The sequence below is a fragment of the Nicotiana tabacum genome, chromosome 8, assembly GCF_000715075.1.
Source record: "Nicotiana tabacum cultivar K326 chromosome 8, ASM71507v2, whole genome shotgun sequence".
NCBI classification, from domain to species: Eukaryota; Viridiplantae; Streptophyta; class Magnoliopsida; order Solanales; family Solanaceae; genus Nicotiana; species Nicotiana tabacum.
Window position 1 is genome coordinate 39,202,821 of NC_134087.1, and position 23,830 is coordinate 39,226,650.

The 23,830-nt window shown below is 37.2% G+C and overlaps 1 protein-coding gene across 1 annotated transcript; it reads right to left on the minus strand.

Moving 5' to 3' along the window:
• Nucleotides 1–16,013: 16,013 nt before the first annotated feature.
• Nucleotides 16,014–23,261, minus strand: LOC107789013 (protein TIFY 8-like). Its single transcript, XM_075219200.1, has 6 exons — nucleotides 22,400–23,261; nucleotides 21,501–21,688; nucleotides 20,889–21,337; nucleotides 20,703–20,790; nucleotides 16,915–17,146; nucleotides 16,014–16,705 (listed from the first exon to the last, which is right to left on the minus strand). Exons 1-6 carry the CDS (start codon nucleotides 22,638–22,640, stop codon nucleotides 16,617–16,619), a joined length of 1,287 nt encoding a protein of 428 aa, XP_075075301.1. The 5' UTR covers nucleotides 22,641–23,261; the 3' UTR covers nucleotides 16,014–16,616.
• Nucleotides 23,262–23,830: the final 569 nt, after the last annotated feature.

Below are 23,830 nucleotides of genomic sequence, written 5' to 3' on the forward strand. Positions count from 1 at the left end.
CTATCTCTTTTTAAATATTTTTTAAAGATTTAAAATAGCTACAAAATATTAATGAAACTATTTTTTTTTTGTAATTTTCGTTTTTCTTAAATATTAAGATAAAATATGAAGTAATATTTTTTGTATTTTTCAAAGTTAAAATGACTATAGAATATTAATAAAAAACTATTTTTTTTTGTAATTTTCGTTTTTAATAAAGACAAAATATAAAGTAATATTTTTTTTGTATTTTTCCAAAATTAAAATGACTACAAATCATTAATAGAATTATATTTTTTGTAATTTGCGAATTTTATATAAAGTACCAAAATAAAGTACAATTTTTGTATTTTCAAGTTTATGAGAAATACATAAACTAAAATTTATATATATATTTTGTGATTTTTTCTTTTTGCAACAAAATAAGGTAAAATAGTTAAAATAGCTATACTAGACCCAATTTCACATATTCACGCTAAAAATGTGAAAATTCTCGGGGAGGGTCAAAAATCACGTGCTTACATTCGCCGTCAAGTATTGGCACTCACTCTAGATCTGGCAAACCACTGCTTCATAAAATTGGCCATCAGAGCGGATCTCAACTGCATGAATGCTAAGGTCTTCATCCTTTGGGACTATTTGGCATCTTCACAGCTGTCTCAAAACCCGGTACGGGGCATAAGGTTGGATACTCCTGAGACCCATTAGGAGGAAGTGAGGACCAGTGGAAGGCATGTATATAATCTCATTAATAGGAAGCCAACCCAACGTACACTCTATCTGATCTGCAGTTATGGAGCAAAGGCAGGATATCCAATCTACAACCCCTTCTGGAATCTTGAACCCATTGACCCTTGTATTAAAACTCTTTTATGCAGCATTTCCCTGTAGATCCGTAATTCATGTACCGAGGACGATGACACAGATGCTCAATCATCCACATTTGTAGTAACAAATTGCACCCTTCGAAAAAGTCTACCCCGACTTTGCAAGTTGTGAGAACTCGTAATATTTCTGATACTATCATAGGTGCGAGGGTGCTCATGGCATTTATAATCAAAGTATTGATGACTCCGGCTACCCGTAAATCAATATTCCCATCCTTCGTGGGAAACATCAGAAGACCTAAGAATGCCACCATGAAAGCGAAACATCTATGCTCTTCCCACTTTGGTCGGTTCCCATTACTATAGATTCTGCTTTCCAGGTTTTCAAATCCCCCTATATGTCTGTATCACTGGTATATGAAGTGTAGAGGGGAAACCCCACTTGCCAAATCTGCATATTGGACCTGCCTGCTTACTTTTAACAAATCTAGAAACTTGTGAGGGGTGACGGCCCTTGGAGCGACCAGGTATTTATGTCTTAGTCCCTCGGTACTCCTGATGTTTTAAGCGTCAATACCACACAAGAGGGGGGTGATTTGTGTGGTACCCAATTTTCGATCTAGAAGAACCAGGTTCTTTTAGGTGTTCTAATTACTACTGTTTGCGGAATTAAAAGTACATAAAATAAAGAACACATATATTTTTACATCGAAAACACCCGGCTCAAAAGGTAAAAAAATCACGACCTACTACTCAGTAGGATTTTCCCCAACACTTCACTAAATCACTGAGTCAGAACAACATTTACAAAACTCTTTGTAAACTTAAGGATTACCTCTAATCCTATTATAGCAACCAGCCTCTAACTGTTGCGACAACTTCAAGTTAGACTATAACTTGAACTCTCAAAGTACCTAATACAATTGCTTCTATGAAAGTTGGAAAGGTACAACTTTGAACCACCTTCTACAATTGAACTAGAATAAGAAAAAATACAATGGAACTGGTTCTTCTATCTCGTTCAAGTAGCTTCAGGAGGGCACACTCAAATCTCACATAAATTTCTTGCAAAATCGCCTTGCTCTTTTGCTTTCAATTTAGTTTAACTTCTGCGTTTGTGCAATACCTGTAAAAGAGAACAATCATTGTTATTTAATGAGTTAGTAATTAGAGTTTGATTGAGACTCAATTGTTGATCTTCCATCGAAGTTGAGTCCGTGAACAACACAAACTCCAACACTATCTTTTATCCGGATTGTGTTCTCTTCACATAAGGAGACTTGCTCCCCTTATCCAATATGCAACCTTTTCAATCAGATCAGGAGATATTGCTGCTTGATCAGTGGGACTTATCTCCTTCACGTGCATCTCACATGTATAGGTTGATCATGATTGTGCTTCACATGATGGACCTGGTTCATGACTGAGTTCATTTGTCATTCTTCAAAACTTCACTTGTTCTTGGGCCAACAAATTACCCCTTTTTGATGATGACAAACTCTGTGCTTTTTACTGATTAAAAGACCTATAAGAACTCAGATTAACCATCAATACTAGACTTAGAAAATTTACTTCTCATCAAGGACCAGGTTAATTAGGTTATAAATATCACTTATTCAGAATAATGTATAAAGCACAATATCTCTTCCCCCTTTTGGAATCATCTAAAAGTTGCATACACATCATGAATTCTAAATTTTAATAAGTACTCATGGCCACTGGGGCAACTGCAAGTGAAAACATGGTGCAATTATCAATAATCAACAAACATATTTAAACTATTAAGGTCAGAATCATCATAGAACAAGAGAAAACATATGTTGTCATTGATCATGATATGTTGTCATTAACAGTCCACAAAAAGAAAGAAAAACTTTCAAAACATGAGCAAAACAGAAAAATCCCTAATCCGGGTCACTGGGGGTACTAGACAGGTTCAGAAGATAAGTGCCAGGAGACCTAAGGCTTGGAGGAACTAGAGGGTTGAGTCTGGAGAAGGTTCAGCATATTCTGAAGGATTCCATCACTCTTCTCCTTTTCTTTTGCTAGCTCAGTTCTAAGGCCATCCCTCTCAGTTTCCAATTCAGCCACACGAGCCTTGAGCCTAGCAATTTCAGCATCCTTAGTTCCATATTCCTGAACCAAAATCCTAACCTTGCTGTTGATGGGTGTTTTCAGAGATGAACTAGGTTCAACTAGGATGACATTAAGTGGATAGTCACAAGCCAGAAGAGTCTTAATGCCAAAATGTTCCTTGCTTGATGCCATTTCCCATTTCTTCAAAGGCACATTCAGCCTGTCTAGAGCAGTGGTCAGTATGAAGCCATATGGAGTAGCATGAGCCTTGGAGCCATTGATGACCCTGTCTAGCAATTTTACAATGAGAGCAGGCCAGTTGATCTGCTTTCCTCTCTCACGACACTCCATAAGAACTAGGTCCATGTAATTTGCAGTATGTCTTCTCTCTTGTCTGGGCAGTAGGCACTTGTTGACAAACTCAAACACAACCTTGTGCTCAACCCTCATCTCACTTTTCTGCAAAGCCCTGGCTTCATTCATATCCTTTGAATCACAGAACCTCTTGGTGATCTCAAGATCAGTAGGTAGGGAGTCCAGGCATGGCCACCTTTGCCTAGTGTAGTCATCAAACCCTTCAGAGGGTATATCCAGAATTTCTCCCAGTTTCGCAGCATCAAATTGCACTGGGACTCCCTTCACCAAGCTACTGACAACCACATCCTTAACATCAGCATTAGCCATGAACTCAATTAGTTCATTTCTGGCTAGTCTCCCATCCATCTGAAGGACCATGTCCTTCCAACCTTGAGCAGTTAAAGAGTCAACCAACCTCATCATCCCTGGTTCCACCAGGTCCTTCAACAATCTACCTTTCAAAAATTTTCTCCTACCAAAGATGACAAACTTGTCCTGTTCCTTCTCAGATTCCTCTTCTTCTTCTCCACTCCACTCTTCATCATCTGAAACTTTTGCTTGTTTAGCTTTCACTGTAGATCTTGTCCTCTTGCCTAGTGAGGGTTCAACAAACATAGGTAGAGAAGAAGACTTCTTGGAAGAAGTCTTGGACTTTTTAGGTTTTGGTGTAGGTACCTCCACTGTTGTACCTCTTTCTTGATAGACTAGTTCCATCTCCTCTTCCTATACAACCTCAGAGGATTCTGCAACCTTTCCCTTTCCCTTCTCCATTTTCTTTTTCTTGCTTTCTTCTAGAGCCTTTTGTAAGTTAACCTCACTTTGTTTTACCCAGCTTCTTGTGGCTTTTCCCTTAGGCATTGAAGAGGCAGTAGGTTTTGGGGATGAAATTTTTTTTTTCTTGGATGGCTTGGGAACATTTGGGGCTTTTAGTGTGGCAGATTTGCATTTCTTTGGGTCATAACTTGTCCCAATCTTTCTTAGTAGATCAGCTAGGGTCTCTTCAGTAGATGAAACGGGTTCATCTCTCCTTTTGCTCAGATGAACCAACCCCTCAGTAGCCTTCCCAAACCCACTTCCCCCTGACTTCATGCCACTCTCTTCTAACCTCTCTTGTGCAACCCCACATATAGCAAGAACTGCTCCCTTCTCATTTCCCCTCTCTTCACCACATGCACCCTCTCTCTTTTTTTTTTTCTTTTTTAGACTTCTTTTTACCTCCACTCCTACTCGTCTCAATCAACTTAACATCCATAATGGGTCCAACTAGAACAAACCTAGTTTCAAAGTTTTCAACAACAGATGAACTTACCTCAGTAGGGAATTCTTGAGTCTTTTCAGAGTCAGAAGACCCATGTCCTTCCCCCTCAGTCACAGATTGAAAGGATTCAGACTCAGAACTGGAATCAGAATTTGGAGCTGGGCTTTCTTTCACTTGTCTAGCTTTCAACCTTTCATTTAAAACCTTTCTCAAAGCCCCAGATGCTACAGTTTTTTGAGCCAACATTTTCTGCCTTCAAAACCTAGGTTTTGGGGATTCACTAGGAGGAGTAGATGAGGATGAATTTGAGGGTGATGGTAGTAGAGGAGAACCAGAATGATCTTGTGGGTTAAACATTTTTGTTTGTTTCTTGAGTTAATTTGGGAATTTTGGAGAAGAGAGCAATTAGAGTTGAAGAAGAGAATTTTTGACGATTTTAGAATAATGAAGAAGATTAGAGATGTGGTGTGTATTTATTAGACATTAATTCAGTAACGACAGCTTTTCGGGGGTCAAATAGAAGTCTAATCATACTATAATTCCAGACTTTTAATGATTATTTGGCTTCCCTAGATATTAGGCAAAAATCACGGTTTTAGAGTTTTAAATGGACGAAACTAGTTCAATGCTTCAACGGATAGAATTTTCTAGGAATTTGGCAAGTACAGGACTTCTGCACATGATTGAATTGTTAATCTTTCTAATTGTGCAAAGTATTGAAACCATACCTGAGCTTTCATATGAACTCATATTGATGAACCAAGTTCTTCATTTAGAATTCTCTTGAACATGCCTCTAATGCCATAATAGAATTTTTTTGTAAGAGATCAGTGAGTCATATATACACATGTCACATGGGGATACTAATTAAAGTATGAGACTGAGTAAGAATTAATCTAGATATTTACACAAAGTTAGAATTCCTAGCCATTTTTTTTATATTCTGAGCTGGACCTATTACGTGATCTTAATCATTCCTAATTCCAACCTGTTCCTCTCAAAGTTTTCTCTATTCAGTGCTTTAGTGAAGATGTCATCAATTTGCTTATCAGTAGTACAGAATTCTATGGAGATCAGACCTTTCTCATAGTTGTCTCTTAAGAAATGGTGCCTAACATCTATGTGCTTAGTCCTTTTATGATGAACAGGGTTCTTTGTCATACTTATAGCACTAGTGTTATCACATAATATAGGAATGCAACCTACTTCTATACCAAAATCTACCAACTGTTGTTTAATCCATAGCAATTGAGCACAACAAGAAGCAGCAACAACATATTCAACTTCAGCAGTTGACAAGGCCACCGAATTTTGCTTTTTAGTAGCCCATGACACAAGACATGAACCAAGGAAGTGTGCCATACCTGAGGTGCTCTTCTTATCCACTAGAAAACCTATATAATCAGCATCAACATATCCTACTAGATTGAAATTTCTACTTTTGGAAACCAAAGACACAAATCAGTGGTGCCTTTCAAGTATCTTAGTATCCTTTTGACAACAGTCAGGTGAGACTCTTTAGGATTTGCCTGAAAGCAAGCACAAAGCCCTACACAAACAATGTCAGGTCTGCTAGCAGTAAGATACAAGAGTTAACCAATCATACCCCTATACAACTTTTGATCAACTGATGAACCTGGTTTATCAACATCTAATTTAGTGGCAGTTGCAATGGGTGTGTATTTCTTTAGATTCTTCCATTTTAAACTTTTTGATTAGCTCATTTGCATACTTCTGCTGATGGATCATGGTTCTATTTGGACTTTGTTTGATCTGTAAGCCTAAGAAGAAGTTAAGCTCACCCATCATGCTCATTTCAAACTCACTCCCCGTTAATTTTGCAAAGTCCTTACTTAGCTTATCAGTAGTGGCCCCAAAGATTATGTCATCAACATATATTTGTACAACAAGGAGATCTTTACCTTTTTCCCTTAAGAATAAGGTACTATCAATTTTACCTCTTTTGTAACCATGCTCCAACAGGAATTTGGACAATCATTCATACCATGCTCTTGGGGCCTGCTTGAGTCCATAGAGAGCCTTGTCTAACTTGTACACATGCTCAGGATATTTCTTGCTCTCAAACCCTGGAGGTTGTCTCACAAACACTTCTTCTTTCAGGTAGCCATTCAGGAAGGCACTTTTGACATCCATTTGATGAAAAGTGAACTCAATGTGTGCTGCAAAGGCTATGAGGAGTCTGATTGCCTCTAGTCTTGCAACTGGAGCAAAGGTCTCATCATAGTCTATGTCCTCCTCTTGGCTGTAACCTTGGACCACCAGTCTTGCCTTGTTTCTTGTAACTGTTCCATGTTCATCGAGTTTTTTTCTGAAGACCCACTTTGTACCAATGACTTATCTGTCATTGGGTCTTGGAACTAGATGCCAAACTTGACTTCTCTTAAACTGATTGAGTTCATCTTGCATTGCAATCACCCAATCTGCATCCTGCAAAGCCTCAACAACATTTTTAGGCTCAATAAGAGATAAAAAGGCATCAAAAGCACATAGATTCTTTAATTGTGATCTAGTTTTGACTCCAGATGTTGGATCAGTGATAATGTTCTCAATAGGATGAGACCTTTGATACTTGTGAGGTTTCACAACCAATTGGTTTCTACTAGATGTTTCTCCCATGTTCTGTTGCTGAGGAACAGGGTCATGAACAAGTTCTATTAGGGATTTATTTTAATTCCTCCTTGATTAGTTTCCCCTGTTAGATTGCCCTGGATGGAAGAACCTGTTCCATCACCTGTTCCTTCTTTTGGTGCCACTTTGACTTGTGCTGAGGCTTCAGTCAGATCCTTTACCAATCCAATGGCTTCATCTTCGTGTTCCTGTCTCTCAAAAAAATGTTAGTTTCATCAAATAGTACATGTACACTTTCTTCTACACACAAAGTTCTTTTATTGAACACTTTATATGCTTTGCTATGTGAAGCATATCCGAAGAATACTCCCTCATCACTTCTGGGATCAAACTTACCTAGGGAGTCTTTTTCATTATTGTGCACAAAGCACTTGCAACCAAATGCCCTAAGATGGGATATATTTGGTTTTCTCCCTTTAAGTAACTCATAGAGAGTCTTCTCTACAAGAGTTATAGTCATGCATCTATTGATAATGTAACATGCAGTGTTTACAGCCTCTGCCTAGAAGCTATGGGGCAATTTACTAGAAAGAAGCATAGTCCTAGCCATGTCTTAAAGAGTCCTATTCTTTCTTTCAACTACTCCATTTTGTTGAGGTGTCCTAGGGGCAGAGAAGTTATGATCTATACCATTTTCATCACAAAATTCAGCAAACTTAGCATTCTCAAATTCAGTTCCGTGATCAGACCTAATTGATGCAAGTTGATTTCCTAATTGTTTCTGAGTTTTTCAAACAAAGGCAGTAAACATGTCAAATGCTTCATCTTTAGATGTTAGAAACAGTACCCAGGTAAATCTAGAATAGTCATCAACAAGTACCATTACATACTTCTTTCCACCTCTGCTCATGGTTCTCATTGGACCACATAGATCCATATAGACCAGTTCCAACGACTTGGTTGTGCTTACCATTTTCTTGCTTTTGAAGGATGATATTACCTGCTTCCCCCATGCACAAGCCTCACAAATTTGTCTTCCTTGAACTTGATGTTAGGTAACCCTATCACCAAGTCCTTAGAGACAAATTTGTTTAGCTGATTCAGACTGACATGACCAAGTCTTTTGTGCCACAGGAGGGGATCATTATCCAGCATACTTAGGCAGGTTAGTTTATTTTCTGAGAGAGTGGATAAATCTACAATGTAAATATTATTAACTCTTTTTCCCTGCAAAGCAATCTTGTCAGTGGTAAGATTAGTCACAAAGCATTTAGTAGAGGTGATGCTACAAGGTTATCTCTGTCACACAGTTGTGACACATTGATAAGGCTGTATTTCAAGCCATCTATCAAGTAGACATTCTCAATGGAGTGAGAGTCTGTCTTACCTACCTTTCCAACCCCAATGATCTCACCTTTCTTCCCATTTCTTCATCAGCAGTGCAGTCAGCCCTTATCTTAGGCACATCCACTCCTTCAGCATTCTTCTTTATGGTTGCTAGAGGACTATCAGTGACTATGTCCTAGAGCTCAAAGTCTTCTCCTATGATATGATCCCTCATCCTGTTCTTCCACCAAGAATAATACTGACCATTGAAAAGTGGAGGCCTAGCAGTGGATTGCCCTTCCCAGTTCCCAAGTGGTGCACTCATGTTTTCCTAAGGTGTTAGCCTCTTCAAGGATAACCTGCTCTGATACCAATTGATGTTTTAAGCGTCAATACCACACAAGAAGGGGGGTGATTTGTGTGGTACCCAATTTTCGATCTAGAAGAACCAGGTTCTTCTAGGTGTTCTAACTACTACTGTTTGTGGAATTAAAAGTACATAAAATAAAGAACACAGAAATTTTTACGTAGAAAACACCCGACTCAAAAGGTGAAAAAAACACGACCTACTACTCAGTAGGATTTTCCCCAACACTTCACTAAATAACTGAGCCCAAATAGTATTCATAAAACTCTTTGTAAACCTAAGGATTACCTCAAATCCCATTGTAGGAAACATCCTCTAACTGTTGCGACAACTTCAAGTTAGCTTATAACTTGAACTCTCAAAGTACCTAATACAATTGCTTCTATGAAAGCTGGATAGGTACAACTTTGAACCACCTTCTACAATTGAACTAGAATAAGAAAACACACAATGGAACTGGTTCTTCTATCTCGTTCAAGTACCTTCAGGAGTACACACTCAAATCTCACATAAATTGCTTGCAAAATCACCTTGCTCTTTTGTTTTCAATTTAGTTTAACTTCTACATTTGTGCAATACCTGTAAAAGAGAACAATCACTGTTATTGACTCGTGGTCATTCTGCACATTTAGATTAAGGTGTTTGGTTTAAAACAAAGTGAATTTTATTAAAGCTGATAAAAAGAGGTCATTTTGCAAAATTTAAATAAACACGGGTACTTTTGCAAATACGGCCCTTCAGTACTTCAAATGAAAGATTTTAGGGCTGTGTTTTCTTGGTGGCCAAAAATTAGCAAAGAAACTGTCAGTGGCTATTCTTGCAAGAACGACCTTCCGACGCCCCATCAGGACGTTTGGCTTATTTAGACAAAAACGACGTCATCCACTTTATTTATGACAACAAATGACAACATTTTCAAATTTTTGGGTTATTTTCTGAAAAAGCGGGGCTGGACCCGATGAGGGTTGCCTACGTATTCTACATTCGATGAGAATCAAACCCGCGTAGTTCGGTCAGTTTTGATGCCACAGAAAACATGAAGTATTTTGAAACAATTTTCCTTTCTTTCTCTTTCTTTTCTTCTCTCTCTCTCTTTTTTTTCAAAATTTCGGCAGAGTTTCGGTATATTTTGGACACTAGATTTTTTAAAAGCGGGTAATTATCTCTCTCTTACCTTAATTTGATTTTTCCCATTTTTTTCCCTATTCTAGAAACCGGTCAACATGCAAACCGAAGCAAATAATGGTACAAGTAACACGTTTAATGCATCAGGATGGTCTTTTGATTTTTGTGTACACCTGTCCTAGACGGACCCAACCCCTGTGTTAAGTCCCCAAAGTCAAATGCACATGATGCAAATAAGCGGTCCTACTAGGGATCCGACATTAGGCTGAGTTATTCTAGGTTTAAAACTTGGGTGTATTATTGTAGACTTGGTGTACCCTAGTGGACAACTCGAGCCGGGGGGCCACGTACTGGGAACCAAAAGGTCATTCGGCTTTGTAACTTATCCGAACCTCTTTCTAAATTAGGGTATGACACTAACAGAAAAGAAGTCACGCCAGCGTGCACTTCCCCGAAGATGAGAAGAGAAGGGTTTCGCAGCAGTTTATATACAGTTCAAATAATATCAAAGCGGTAAAAAGTGGTATTTAGCACATTAGGCCCAAACATGTAATAAACAATCAGATAATAAATGAAAGCCAAATATAACATTTATTAGCTCGAATTCTTGAACCCTGAACTAGAGATTTTGGGTTCGATCCCCAGCGGAGTCGTTAGAGCTGTCACACCTCCTTTTTCCACTCGAGGGGTATATGAGGGAGTTTTTTCAATTAAAGCGATATAAATCGAAATGAGATATTTATTTGGTGTCCCAATTCACCGGTTTATTTTTAATCCCAAATCGAGGAGAATCGACTTCATTTTAAAGTCTGCGAAACCAGAAATTCTAGATAAGGAATTCTGTTAACCCGGGAGAAGGTGTTAGGCATTCCCGGGTTTCGTGGTTCGAGCATGGTTGCTTAAACTATTAACAATTGGCCTATTATCTGATTTACTACACATTTTAAACCTATTTTGAATTTTTAACTTTATAACCGCTTTTAATTATTTTACGAAATTATTCTGGAACAAGTTACAATTGTCGTACACTTGTTTGTTTGATACACATTGCGAATCATGTCACGGGAACCGTACCCACGATCTACAACATTTTTAATTTATTAAAGTTATTAGAAGTTGTGGCCGGGTCACATAAATGTACCCCCGAATTTGGATATTATGTATCACAACTACGTCACGGGAACCATACCCGTAGCTATGATAATTTTATTATAAACGCGCCTAAAGCAAACTACAAATATTCAAAATATTTTCTACACTAAGTTATAATATTAATATGAGGGCCATAGATTAGGTGATTCAATTGTGAATGGCACGCCTCGATTTATTTTAAAAGATTTGTATTTCACTAAAGCAAACTAAGGATGCTCCTATTTAAATCTAATTTGAAATTCAATAAAAAGCTATTAATTATAAGTATGTATAGGAAACATAAGGCAAGTCTTTAATTTTAAAAATCGGACCAGTAGCAGGCCCAATACTTTATAAAAAAAGAAAACTTTTAAGAGGAATAGGGTTGATATGAGCTGGGCTCAAAATTGAGCCCAGAAGTGAGGATAGAGGTACATGCGGCTACACGATTTTGACTGGGCCAAATACCAGGCCCAACTTTTCACGAATAGGCTTTAAAGATCCATTTCTTGTTACACTAAAACAGAAAACTCAATGACTAAACTTGGTGAAAGTGGCTGGGCTAAAACTTGAACTCAAAACGAAAGAAAAAATGGGACAGGTGCACATTGAGTCTGATTTTTAAAAATTGCCTCATCTGGGCCATCATCAGGCCCATCTATTTTAACAAGAGGACTTGCAACGTTTAGTCCCTAATGAGGCCCGATTCCCTTTATTTCTACATATAAGAAAAAGGAACAACATAAATACTGGAACTACATAAAAGGGTCTTTGACATTAATACCCACTTGAGGCTTAATATCCTCTAAGTCACATATACACAAAAAAATGCAGAATTTTTGGACAAAGATCAAAGATGATAAAAAATCATATCATGAATTTAACCTATTAACATGCCATTAATAATGAAAGATTAAACTCTAAACCTATTCATGAAGCAACTTAAACATACAATTCCTTTAAACACTATTGAAATGCTAAAATACTTCAACTAAGTATACCCACAATCAAATATGGCCTACTTTGGCCATACCCAGTACTTATCTAGTGTTCCCAATAATGAAAGATGAGCTAATGTGTCTACTTAGCATTTCAAAATTATCAAAACATCACGGGGAACAGTTGAACTATTTGAGCATCCATACTTACAAATATTTCAACTAAGTTATAGAGTAGAACACTAATTTCAGCATGTTTACACAAAGTTTAAAAAAAACTAGCTAAATACATAGAATACATCATAAGCAAAGGAAAGATCTGAAGTTCCATTTCAAAATAACAGGTTACACTTTATCTTTTGTCACCCAAAGTTCATGAGGTACCTGGATGCAGCAAAGAACAGAATACATACGAACTTCAACAGGAAATAAATAATAGCCAACGACAGCAGTGCACAGCCTCAACTTAAACCAGACTTGAACCAGAAAATCAGAAATCCCAGTAAGAATTTTTTAAGTCTTTGCTAAAATCAGAAGAAAAATGGAACTAGCCACCAATGGAATAGTAGCTGAACCTTTAGAGATTTTTTAGGGTTCTCAAAATCAGTCTTAAAAGGAAAAGGATATTCTGAATCTCATAAGCTTTTCTTTTGTGTGAAAATTCTGTCCAGAATCAGTAAAGGTCTTTTTCTTTTATAGAGTATATAAAAACGACATCAAAAAGGCATATTCTGTCCTAAATTCCTAAAAGGTCAGATAGTACAACATTTTTTGACAGTCTTGGTACAGCTGTTAGGACAGTTGTCCTATCTAGATATTTACTCAACTTTCTTAGTCCTTTTACTTCTGAAAATTTCCTCTTTTGGTCCCTACTTTGACCTAAATTCTGATTTAAAAAAAAACTTTAGTCCCCTCTAGAAGCTTCTGATATTTTATCTGAAGTTCCTCTATTTTCAACTTCACAATTGGTCTCTCTAGCCACCTTAATTTCTGATTCTAAATACCCTAAGTTTCCATGTTCCTTTAGACCCCCCCCCCAAGTTTCAATTCTGAACAAACACACTGACAGGAACAAATATTAATCAACCAAACACTTTAACAAGTTAATTGATAATTTATGCATTTGAACACACTAATTGAATTCGGCCAGTACAGAAAATCAAACCAAAATATTAATCCCAAATCATGTAATTAACTTAAATAACCTATTTTTAAATTGAACTAATCAAAATAAACAAACTAATTAGCGATAAAAGAACAGAAAGAAAATAGAAAAAGAAACCAAAAGAGAGAAAAGGAACATATACTGATTTGGCCGGAAATGCTTGAACAAACAAGGTAAATCAACGAACGACGATGCTTGACGAAGCTTGGCCGGTCAGTGTTGACTTGGACGGAATCCGGTGAGCTTTGAAATGAGCCAAAAATGACACTAATCGATTGTTCTTACTGAGAACAATCGATTGGCATAAATTTTGGCTCAAATCGAGCCTTGAAACCATTAAAACTCAGAAAGAGGAACGAATTAGGGTTTTCATTTCTTTTGGAATCTCAGATTTGAAATTAAAACAAATGGGTGGTGATTTTGGGAAATTGGTGGTAGGATAGTGATGAGTAGGGTTGTGCACGGATCAGATCGGATCGGATTTAGCATATTTCGGATTGAAATTTCGGATTTCGGATTCCACAAATTGCAATCCGAATCCGATCCAAATTATATCGGATTGGATCGGATTTTTAAAGTTCGGATCGGTTTGGTGATCGGATTTTCGGATCGGATTGTACGTATTATTAAGGACCTTTCTTTTATTCTTTTTTGGACATATACTCATAAGCCAGGAGCCTGTGTGTTCCTTCAGCACAATAGCCTCTCAGTCTCACCAAATGAAGATGATGGATGCTGCCTATAATACTAACTTCTGCCCGAAATTCTTTCTTTCCCTGACCAACGCCTTCCAATTTCTTCACAGCAATTCTAGTCCCATATGCAAGAACCCCTTAGTAAACTAAACCAAATCCACCTTGCCCAAGTTTTATTGAGAAGTTATTAGTTGCATTCTGAAGTTCTCTATAGCTAAAACGAATCCGACAACTTGTTGTTCTTTCTCCTCTGATAACAGATACTTCCCCTAATAAATTCGGATTTCGGATCGGATCGGGTTCAAACAATACAAATCCGAATCCAATCCGAAAATCCTAAATTTTAAAAAATCAAATCCGAATCCGATCCAAATATCCGAAATCCGAAATTGAGCGGATCGGTTCGAATTTCGGATATCCGATCCAAATGCACAGCCCTAGTGATGAGGGGAGGCTAGGGATTGTAAATTTTGGGATGGTTTTTAGTATCGCCGCCGCCGTGGGGCGATTTCCGGCGGGTGGCTAGCGACGACGATTAAAGAAACAAAGAAGGGTCTGTGAGTGTGTGTTTTGGGGGTAGGGGTCTGGTCCGACAATTATAAGGGAAAAAAGAGATCAGTTGCGGGCCATTGGATCAAAATGATCCAACGGCTAGGATTAAGGGGAGGGGAAACGATGACGTTTAATTTATTAAAGCGGTGGACCGGGTATTGGGAATATCTGGGCTCGGGTGAAATGGGTAAAATTATATTTGGGCCACCAATTTTGTTCTTTGGGTCGCCCAATAAATCAAAGACCCAATTGTTGTATCTCAATTCCTTTTCTTTGTTTTTTTTTCTTTTCATTAATTTAAAAATCCTAATTAAATCCTAAATTAATCTAATTTGTAAAACTAAACTAATTATCTATTTATAATATTTACAAAAAAATTATTTAATCCTCAATTAATGAAGGAAAAATTACTAATTTAGCATTGAAGGCTAAAAATATAAATGAATGATATTTTTTGTGATTTTTATTTTAATAAAGCAATTAATTAACTAATTAATCCTAAAAATATGAAAACAAAATCTAAATGCAATGCATGATGTGTTTGACATTTTTGGGGAATTTTCATGATTTTTATAAAAATTAAAGGTGCACAAAAATGCAAACAATTAATAAAATCCTAGAAAAAAATCCTATAAAATGGCAAATAATTGGGAAAAAATCTATTTCTTTGATTTTATAGGAGTATTTTGAATAGGGCAAATATCACATGCTCACATTCGCTATCGCCAGGTCTTGGCAGACTTCAATATTTATCCTTTACAAGACCGGGCATTTCCTATGCGGTCAATAAGTTGTCCCAATTTATGCAATCGCCATCGGACCTACATTGGAAAGCTGTGAAATGTGTTCTCAGGTATCTTCGTGGTACAATTCAGTTTGGCCTCCATGTGTCCCCAAATTTTGATTTTAATCTGCACATGTATTTTGATGCTGATTGGGCTGGAGATCTCACTGATAGGATCTCACATCTGGCAATATTCTGTTTCTTGATCGAAACCCTATCAGTTGGTCTTCAAAAAAACAGAAAGTTGTAGCTCGCTCATCAACTGAAGTGGAATATAGAGCTGTTGCCAACGCTCTTGTTGAGCTGTTATGGGCGAGAAACCTATTGCTTGAGATGAAGCTTCATGTCAGAGATACTCCCACAATTTACTGTGACAACATTGGTGTCACTTACCTAAGCGAGAGTCCGGACCTTCATAGTCGCATGAAGCATGTTGATGTAGACTTCCACTTTGGGCGCAACCATGTTCAACAAAAGGTGGTTTCCATTTAAATTAGTTCTTAGCCTTCATGCTTAACCTTACATTATATATAGATATAGAGTTTATACTTTTAGTTCATATTTATCATTCAGTTAGTTAGCTTTTGATAGTGTTTTGATTTGAATAAGTCTCCTAATTTAAGGAGTACTCTTAGGAAGACTTGTATTTAAGTGGCATTCAATATAGATACAGTTTTCCATCATATTCTTGAGTGTTTATAGATTCTTCACAAGAAAGGATTAACACGTCTAATATTTTTATGCCAAATTTTTTGAAGTATCTTTTCCGAAAACACTATACACCATATCAAATGTACTTATGTCTAGTGCTGGGGAAGTACTTAACAGATACACAGGCACGCGCACGCGCAAAGACATAATTTCCAATTGAACAACATATAATGACAAACATGATTCTTTACCACATCTACAAACAGGAGAGATCAATTGGAGTTTCAAACTCTAAAACAGTTAGCGACTCAATTTTCAAAGTTAATAAGCTCCTGCTGGAATAAAATGTTCTAGATTAAGAAGCCAAAAACTCAATCAACTAAAACTCAAGATATATGAATCCCCTGTAGCCATTCCACGCTACTCGGGCAATTTCACTCCAAAAAGAAGCAAAAACTGAATTCAGTTAAGTGATAAAACTTCTTTCTGAAAACATCCTTGGCTTCAGCATTGGATCTGCTGCACATAGTGAACAGATGAAGCATAAATGCCTTGAGAGTTCAAGGTCTAAACAAACCTATAAAACATCTGGCATTTCTTTTGGAAGAACCAACTAAACTTCCATTGATTCAAGAACTAAACAAAGCGCAGTACAAGATTGGAAATTTGGCTTTGATATCTAGTGCAGCTGGTTTCTAGGGGTGAAGTAGTGAAAAATAAAGGAAAAGAAAACGAGCAATACGCCTGATTTGTGATAACGCCAGCCCATTTTTGTTTAGACAATACGGAATTTGCATCACACTTCTCGTTTTTCATCAGCACTATTTGATGCTGCTTGCAGTGCCGCTTTTGCTTCCGTACTTATGCTAGCCCCTCGATGAATACCTACAAATAGCAGTAAACTTATTTGAATATTGTAAGGCATGAGTAGAAACATGTTGTCTGAGGTCATATGAAATTGCAACTGGCTTGAGACGAGGCATTTCATGCACAATATATTAAATGCCAATAGGATGTTTCACATTTATAGTATATGCTTTGGCTCGAGCCTTGGATTTCGTAGAGCTTCAAACTTCAATAGAAAAAGCTTTTACCTTGAGGAACAGAAATTTGATCACCAGAACCAAAACCGTGAAGGGAACCGCCTTTACCAGATGACCTGGCATGCAACTCCCTAATTAGAGCTAAGTTACTGCCCTTGGTTACCTCATTCTCTGCTTTAGGTGAACCATTTTCTCCAGTTAATGGCCTCGCTACAGATTTTGGAGCATAGGTAGTTGACCAAGATCCTCCATTTGATCCAGCTAAGGCCATTATAACATCTGCCTGATACATAGCAGGAAACCCAATCATATTATGCTACAACTATCCAAACACAATTCTTTTTGCATAGACTTTTCTTTTTCTTTCTCAAAAATGGCTTAAAAGCTTTTTGTAGAAGTTCTCCAAACACCTCCAAGTTTGACTTGGACTTCCTATTGAATATGGAAGAGTAAAGGCTTAAGGATTTTATAAGTTTTTTCAGTTGTAGCAAGTTATTGGCTTTAAGTCTCTCAAGGAATAGCTCTTCTGGAAATTCCTTAATTTCCGACGGGAAGCCAAAATTTCCTGAAGCTTAATACAATAGGATTCTTAAAAATACAACAATAACATACCCAGTATAATCCGACAAGTGGGGTCTGGGGAGGATAGTGTGTACGTAGACCTTACCCCTACCTCGTGGAGGTAGAGGGGTTGTTTCCGAAGACCCTCGGATAGGAGTCTTAAAAATGAAAGAAGAAAATTGGAAGTTACAAATCACTGCCAGGCTGTCAGCTCACCACATTGAAGATTCTAACTGGAATAGCAATTAGCAAATTAGAAGGAAATTATCATACTTCAGCTTGCTTTCAAGTGGATTAGCCAAACCAATTTTAGGTTCCTGGACAGACTTACAACTTACGCGGAGAAATTTTGAGAAAAACAAGTTAGGAAAAGGTGATAAAACTGTCATAAGATGCACCAAGTAAATGAGTGCATTCAAGGATAAGATTTGCATTCAATCAAAATGTACAAATACACTCCATCCCCAAGTACAATCTCAATTCTACTGAGCGTGGATGCATAGAAAAGGCTTGAAGGTATACAGAGGTTTTAAGGCGAGTCTAGTGGTAGAGTTAATGCAACTTTCTTTATAGGCTTGAGATTTTGTAAGTGATGAAAGTCAGCCTGACATTAGTGACATATTTGCAAGATGCCACTGAGAAAATGGAGGACTGCCAACTATTTATTGCTTATTACTGGGTAGTGAATGTAGTTACTTTCAATATACAGTTGCTAGGAACAAAACAATTGAAGCAATAGAAAATAGGTGGAAAGGAAATCGGAAACTTCTTGGCAGATGAAAAGAAGACAGGTAAGGTTTCCACAGGTAACAGTGGCAGCAGTAGAAAGAACAAGAATAAGGATAGAGAAGGAAGCAAAGGACAGAGCCACCCTTTACAAGGGATCCACATAACGCAACTAACCAAAAATATATCCATAATAGGATTTGGAACTACACAGTACAATGTCTATAAACAGATACAGTATTTGGATGGCAAGCAATAACGACTAAGAATTGTAGCCTGGAGGCCAAAGTACTTAGCTGCTAAGTACCTCAGAGCCCATGTTCAAAGGACTTCTACTAAGAGCTTCCTCCAGAGTCTAAAACTAGCTGGACCACAAAACTCCTTAAATGACATCTTACCAAAACTAACCTACCTTTAAAACTAAAAGACAACTATATGACTGCAGCTTTCGACTCAGAGATAAACATGCAAATAATTTTGAAAACCAAGGATACTTCTACTTTGACCAAATTGATTTTCTTGCTTTTTGTGGGACCCCTAGCCTCCGCTTTAGGTTTCAAGAACCTAAAATAGGCACTTAATCAACTAAAGTTTTACATATTTCCCATCTAACTTCTGATGTAATACACTAATGTTTTTTAAAATGATCAAATATTTAAGGACAAGCGTCTTCAGTCGAGGACACCATTTTGGTACGGCTCAAAAACGAATATAAGGTAATCTTTTTGGGGTGGAGGGCATATTAAGTATATTACAAGTACATTAAAGTGTTACCAAGTTAATTTAGTCACAATCAACAATAGGACTAACAGGTGAACAAAAAGAATTTATTCATGAATAACAGTAGAACTAGGAACATTTCGGGAAGACAAATTAGAGAATTTGGACGGATGGCCAGGAACAAAAAAAAGGGCAGCCCGGTGCACTAAGCTCCCGCTATGCGCGGGGTCCGGGGAAGGGCTGGACCACAAGGTCTATCGTACGCAACCTTACCCTACTTTTCTGCAAGAGGTTGTTTCCACGGCTCGAACCCGTGACCTCCTGATCACATGGCAGCAACAGATGGCCAGGAACAAGTTAAGAAAATATTTAAGTTTAAGAGTATTCTTTCTTTGGAGAAGTCAAGATAAACTTTATTTAACTGCCAAGAAGGTGAAAAAAAAACGCACATAAAAGTTGACTATACTTGCTAATGCCAACCCAAACATGAGGCCAAAATAATATAAAATGATTCAAGGGGTATAATAATCTGGGTAGGTCGACATTTTCTTCCCAGGTATATACTCATACCTATTTGCTAGAGGACTTCCCTGATGTATCCCATGCCATTTCCTAATGTCAACCGAAAAATTAGATTTTACATTAGAGGCTTTTGTCTGCAAAATGCACTTAATTTGCTATGTTTTAGAGAAGTGATGAAAAGATCCTCCACCTTCAATCAAGAGGTTGGGGTTCGAATAACCAAGGGAGCAAGAAGGACAACTTTTGACTCTTGGTCAGGGGTTTTTGGTGTAAAGTTAAAAAAATCAACAGAATTTGCTACATTTTATGCTACTTTCCTCTCCTCAAAATATGACATCCACATCAAAGCCGACAAAACCTAACCAAGCATAAAAGTGGGTTTGGCTGTTACAAAAAGCTAATGAATATCTCAAGTTACACGAAAAGAGACATTATTCGTTCGAACCCCAAGAGCATGAAAAACTTATCACAAATGACATGCCATATTTGTATCACTATTGACCTTCCTGGAGTCGGCATACACTTCTCCGAACAACATAACACTAAAGGGTACCATTGCATCACAACACAGTGAATATTTCAAACCTCAATCACTCTACACTTTTGCATTGATATTTAATCCTTTTCATGAGCTATATTACGAGCGCTGCTGGCTCAAATATCTTGTTTTAACTGTGAAGGAACAGTTTATAGAAACACTTATATTGTGTAAAAATGAAGTCATCTCAGAATTAGTCAGTTGCAGCATCATCCCAATAACTATTTTTTGTAGTGTACATTATGTGTCTCATCTGAAACAAGTTCCTAGAGCAGTTATTCCCCTTACAACATATAACTTCACTGCCGTGCTTTACTTGATAGTTGATACAATGTCATATTTTATTTTCATTTACAGCTGTGCCTACCATTCAGATATGATACATACCAGTACTATTTCCATCACTATCTTCTTTACGGCAAGCTAAAACTTCTCCAATATGATAATTCTCATCTAACACCAGAAACGGATTACCCAAAAATTCTCCTAACAAAACTAAACATATCAAGAATGCATCGCCACAGACACCATCAGGTAATACCATAGCCAAGTTAAGCATGAGGGATTATGATTTCACACAATATAGCTGGGATAATAGACCCGGGAATTTAGCAAAGTGAGCAATTAGATAATAACTTATCAGTTAAGCTACACACTAAATTTATTCAACTACTCGGTTTAAAAAGAAAGTAAAGGGAAAACCGACACAAAGACATACAGAAAGAGTAGAAACACAGAAGAGAGGTGTGATTTGACAAAGCAGAAGACAAACCTTGTTGGGATGGACATTATCAAAAACATGGGCTTGACCCCCATAAAATATAGTCATTTGAGATCCAGCGGATGTCAGTCCTTGCCGACTATCATGCAACAAACATCAAGAAGTCTCAATGATACTATTAAAGAAAGTCAGACAGACATGGAATGAGGCAGTTTGTGCATTATCCACTAAACTTACCTTGGGTTAGAAGATTCGAGGTCAGACAAGTGAAGCCCGGGTTTCTGCTTAGCACCACCTAATGGTACACCAGAAAGGCTTCTATCAGAGACTCCACCACTCACATTAATGGACCTCAATATTCCGGATCCTTTGATTCCTGTCCTTGATCCTTCATCAGCAGCTGCTTGAGATATAGTAGAAGGTCCCGCATTGGCATCTCCAAACCTGTTGGCTGACGATTGATAGCCAAAAGGTACGACTTGACTAGCACGTGGATGATAATGCAAGGTGGGGCCAACATTGACAGGAATAGCTCGATCCCACTTGGAAGCATTGGCATCGGTTCGACCAGTTGCCGATGGTTGTGATATTAAAGAGGCATGAAGTGGCCTCATAGGATGCATAGCAAAGGACATGTCTTGATCACGTGGTTGTCCACGTGGCTCACCCCCTGCATTTCGTAGTAGCTGAACTTGAAGAAAACTCCCAGTATCAGAGTAAATAGCAGGCATTGTAGAATGATATGCAAACAACAGAAGACCAACTAGGAACAGTTTTTCCATTTTTTTTTCTTCTGTTTTTTTTTTGGAGTGCTGGTTAATAGATGAGGCAAAAAAAGAAAATACAGACCTTTGTCATATGTGAGCTCTCCAATGCGTCTGGTCGCAGCGTTGAAAATTTATCTCTTGATGACCCCATCAAAGAGTCAGAATTGCTTCTTTTAGTTCCCGAGAATCGATTACTTGTCTCAGGCCCTGAAAGTTCACCCCTTAGGCCGTAGAACGGCACTCCTTCAAAATGATTTCCTACATGTCTTTCTACCATGACAAGAAAATGATCAAATACTGTTCAAATTTTCATACAGGCCAACCATCAAAAAAGCAACTTGTGACATTCTCAAAAAGTAGAACTATCCAATCACTTGACACTTTAAACACGTTTCTTTAAAGCTAACTTCCTTTTCTAAGAACAAAAAGTAAAAGCATGCATGGAATTTCCATATGTGAATGCTAAAAAAAGTTCAAAAATTGAGTCAAGTCTTCAAAGACTACTAAAATATAATGATCATCGATACATATTGACAAAAAGACAATACATGCTTAGCGACATTAAAAGAGAGCTTCCCCAAAAGCTACTAAATCAATCAATTAACAGATGGATGTTTTTGATCAAATTTGGGTAACTTAAAGGATGTTTTCTAGTAAGTGTAATATTATAAGGATGTAATGAAAGTTTTGCTTAAACTATAAGGATGATTTTGGTCAAAAACTCCCACTTTAGGATAGGCTTAGTAAGGTACAAACAAAAACACATCACAAGAAACAGCAACATCAAGCTTATATAAAAATCAAAACATGCTCATGAGACTAAAAGGAAAGATAAAAAGAAACTAAACCAGCTGTCAAATTATATCTCAAAACACCCAATCATAAAAAATATATAGCTAAAAGAACCTCCAGTTTCCCTCTAATTGCATAAAAGGAGTTCAAAACATGACAATAGAAATAAGTGCTTGTTTTTTCACTGACCAGAACCCAGATCAGAAGAAGCACCAACAGAGACAGAAGCAGAAGGAGATGCCTCGGACGGCAACACCAATTTGCTAGCCATAGCCAGAGATGAATCTTGAGGATACCCTTTACCTAAAAAATCATGAAAAGTAGTAGTGGCGGCTGTTGGTTTCACTTCATTATCAGCTGCAGTAGTATTACCACCACTAGCACTTTTGTTGTTACTCATCACATTCTTGTTACTTTGTATGTGAGCCATAAACAATGTACTAACACACCGTACTGTAGCATCACAAACACACCCATTTCATCCTTACAAAAAGCAATAATATTTGTTCAAGAAAGATGCAAAAGCAACAATCTTTAACACAAGAAAGAGGAGATTTTGAAATCACAGCTAAAGTACTTAGAGTGTGAGCTTATTATCTGCTTCAGCTTTTGCAGACAAGTTTAATTCAAGATGTACACAAACTAGACCGGATATTACAATTTATGAAAGATAAAGAAGAGAAAAAAAAAAAGGAAAAGGTTGAAAAAGGTGGTGCTTTTTAGAAAAATTGGTTCAAAAATCAGACAAGTAATGGAGTCACAGAAGAGAGAGAAAGAGGTTCATTAAAATGCAAAAGTGACTGGCTTTTTTATTACATATATACATATAAATGGGTTCTGAGTTATTTGTTCTTTTGCCCATTCACACATCTACTATGGGCTTTGTTTACTTGTTTTTTGCTTCTTACACAACAAAAGAAAAGACACAGAGGCATAGTATTGGGAAGGGAGAAAGCAGGAGAATAATAGTGGGTATTTTTTTGATTACTATTTGCTGTTTTTTGGAAGAGAGGAAGTATCATTAATTGTTTTAATTACAAGTTATATCTTGAAAAACTACATATCATTGTCCATATCGGGTTAAAAAAGGTCCATGCTGGCTGCTACTTGTGAAGAAAAGCCGCCCTATAAATTTGATTCTTGTATTCTTCGTCCCTAACCTTAGGAGAAATAGTTCAACATACCCTTTTAATATTTAAATAGATTGCAAATATTTTTCATGCTTTATTTTCATATTTTGACGTGTAAAACCAATTAACCCTTGAAACTACATTCCGACGTCTTTATAATAACAACAATAAAAAAACTCACTACTTTTTTACAAGTGGGGTCCGGGAAGGTAAAATGTTCGCCTTGTCCCTATCCCTGCAAGGGTAGAGAAGCTATTTTCGATAGACCCTCGACAGACATCTTTATAACAATATCTCTATATAAGAATAGTTCACTATAAAAGTCAAGTTTTTCTCGGAACCGATTTTTATATTATGTTATAATATATGTCCTCCATAACAATACTTCAACATCAAAATAAACAAAATTGTTATATAGAGGTTTGATTGTATTTGATCTACGCGACTTATATACGAAAATGTAAGAATTGCAATGTCGTAATTCATAATC

Bases quoted from the DNA above. Each gene is read 5' to 3' on its own strand.
- LOC107789013 (XM_075219200.1), bottom strand. From the start codon at position 22,640: ATGGCTCACATACAAAGTAACAAGAATGTGATGAGTAACAACAAAAGT. The intron at 21,338-21,500 runs GTCTGTATTTTC...CTTCAAGTTCAG, and splicing joins AGAGCTCACATATGACAAAG to CTACTACGAAATGCAGGGGG. The intron at 17,147-20,702 runs GTTTGTCTTCTG...GCTATGTATCAG, and splicing joins ATAATGTCCATCCCAACAAG to GCAGATGTTATAATGGCCTT.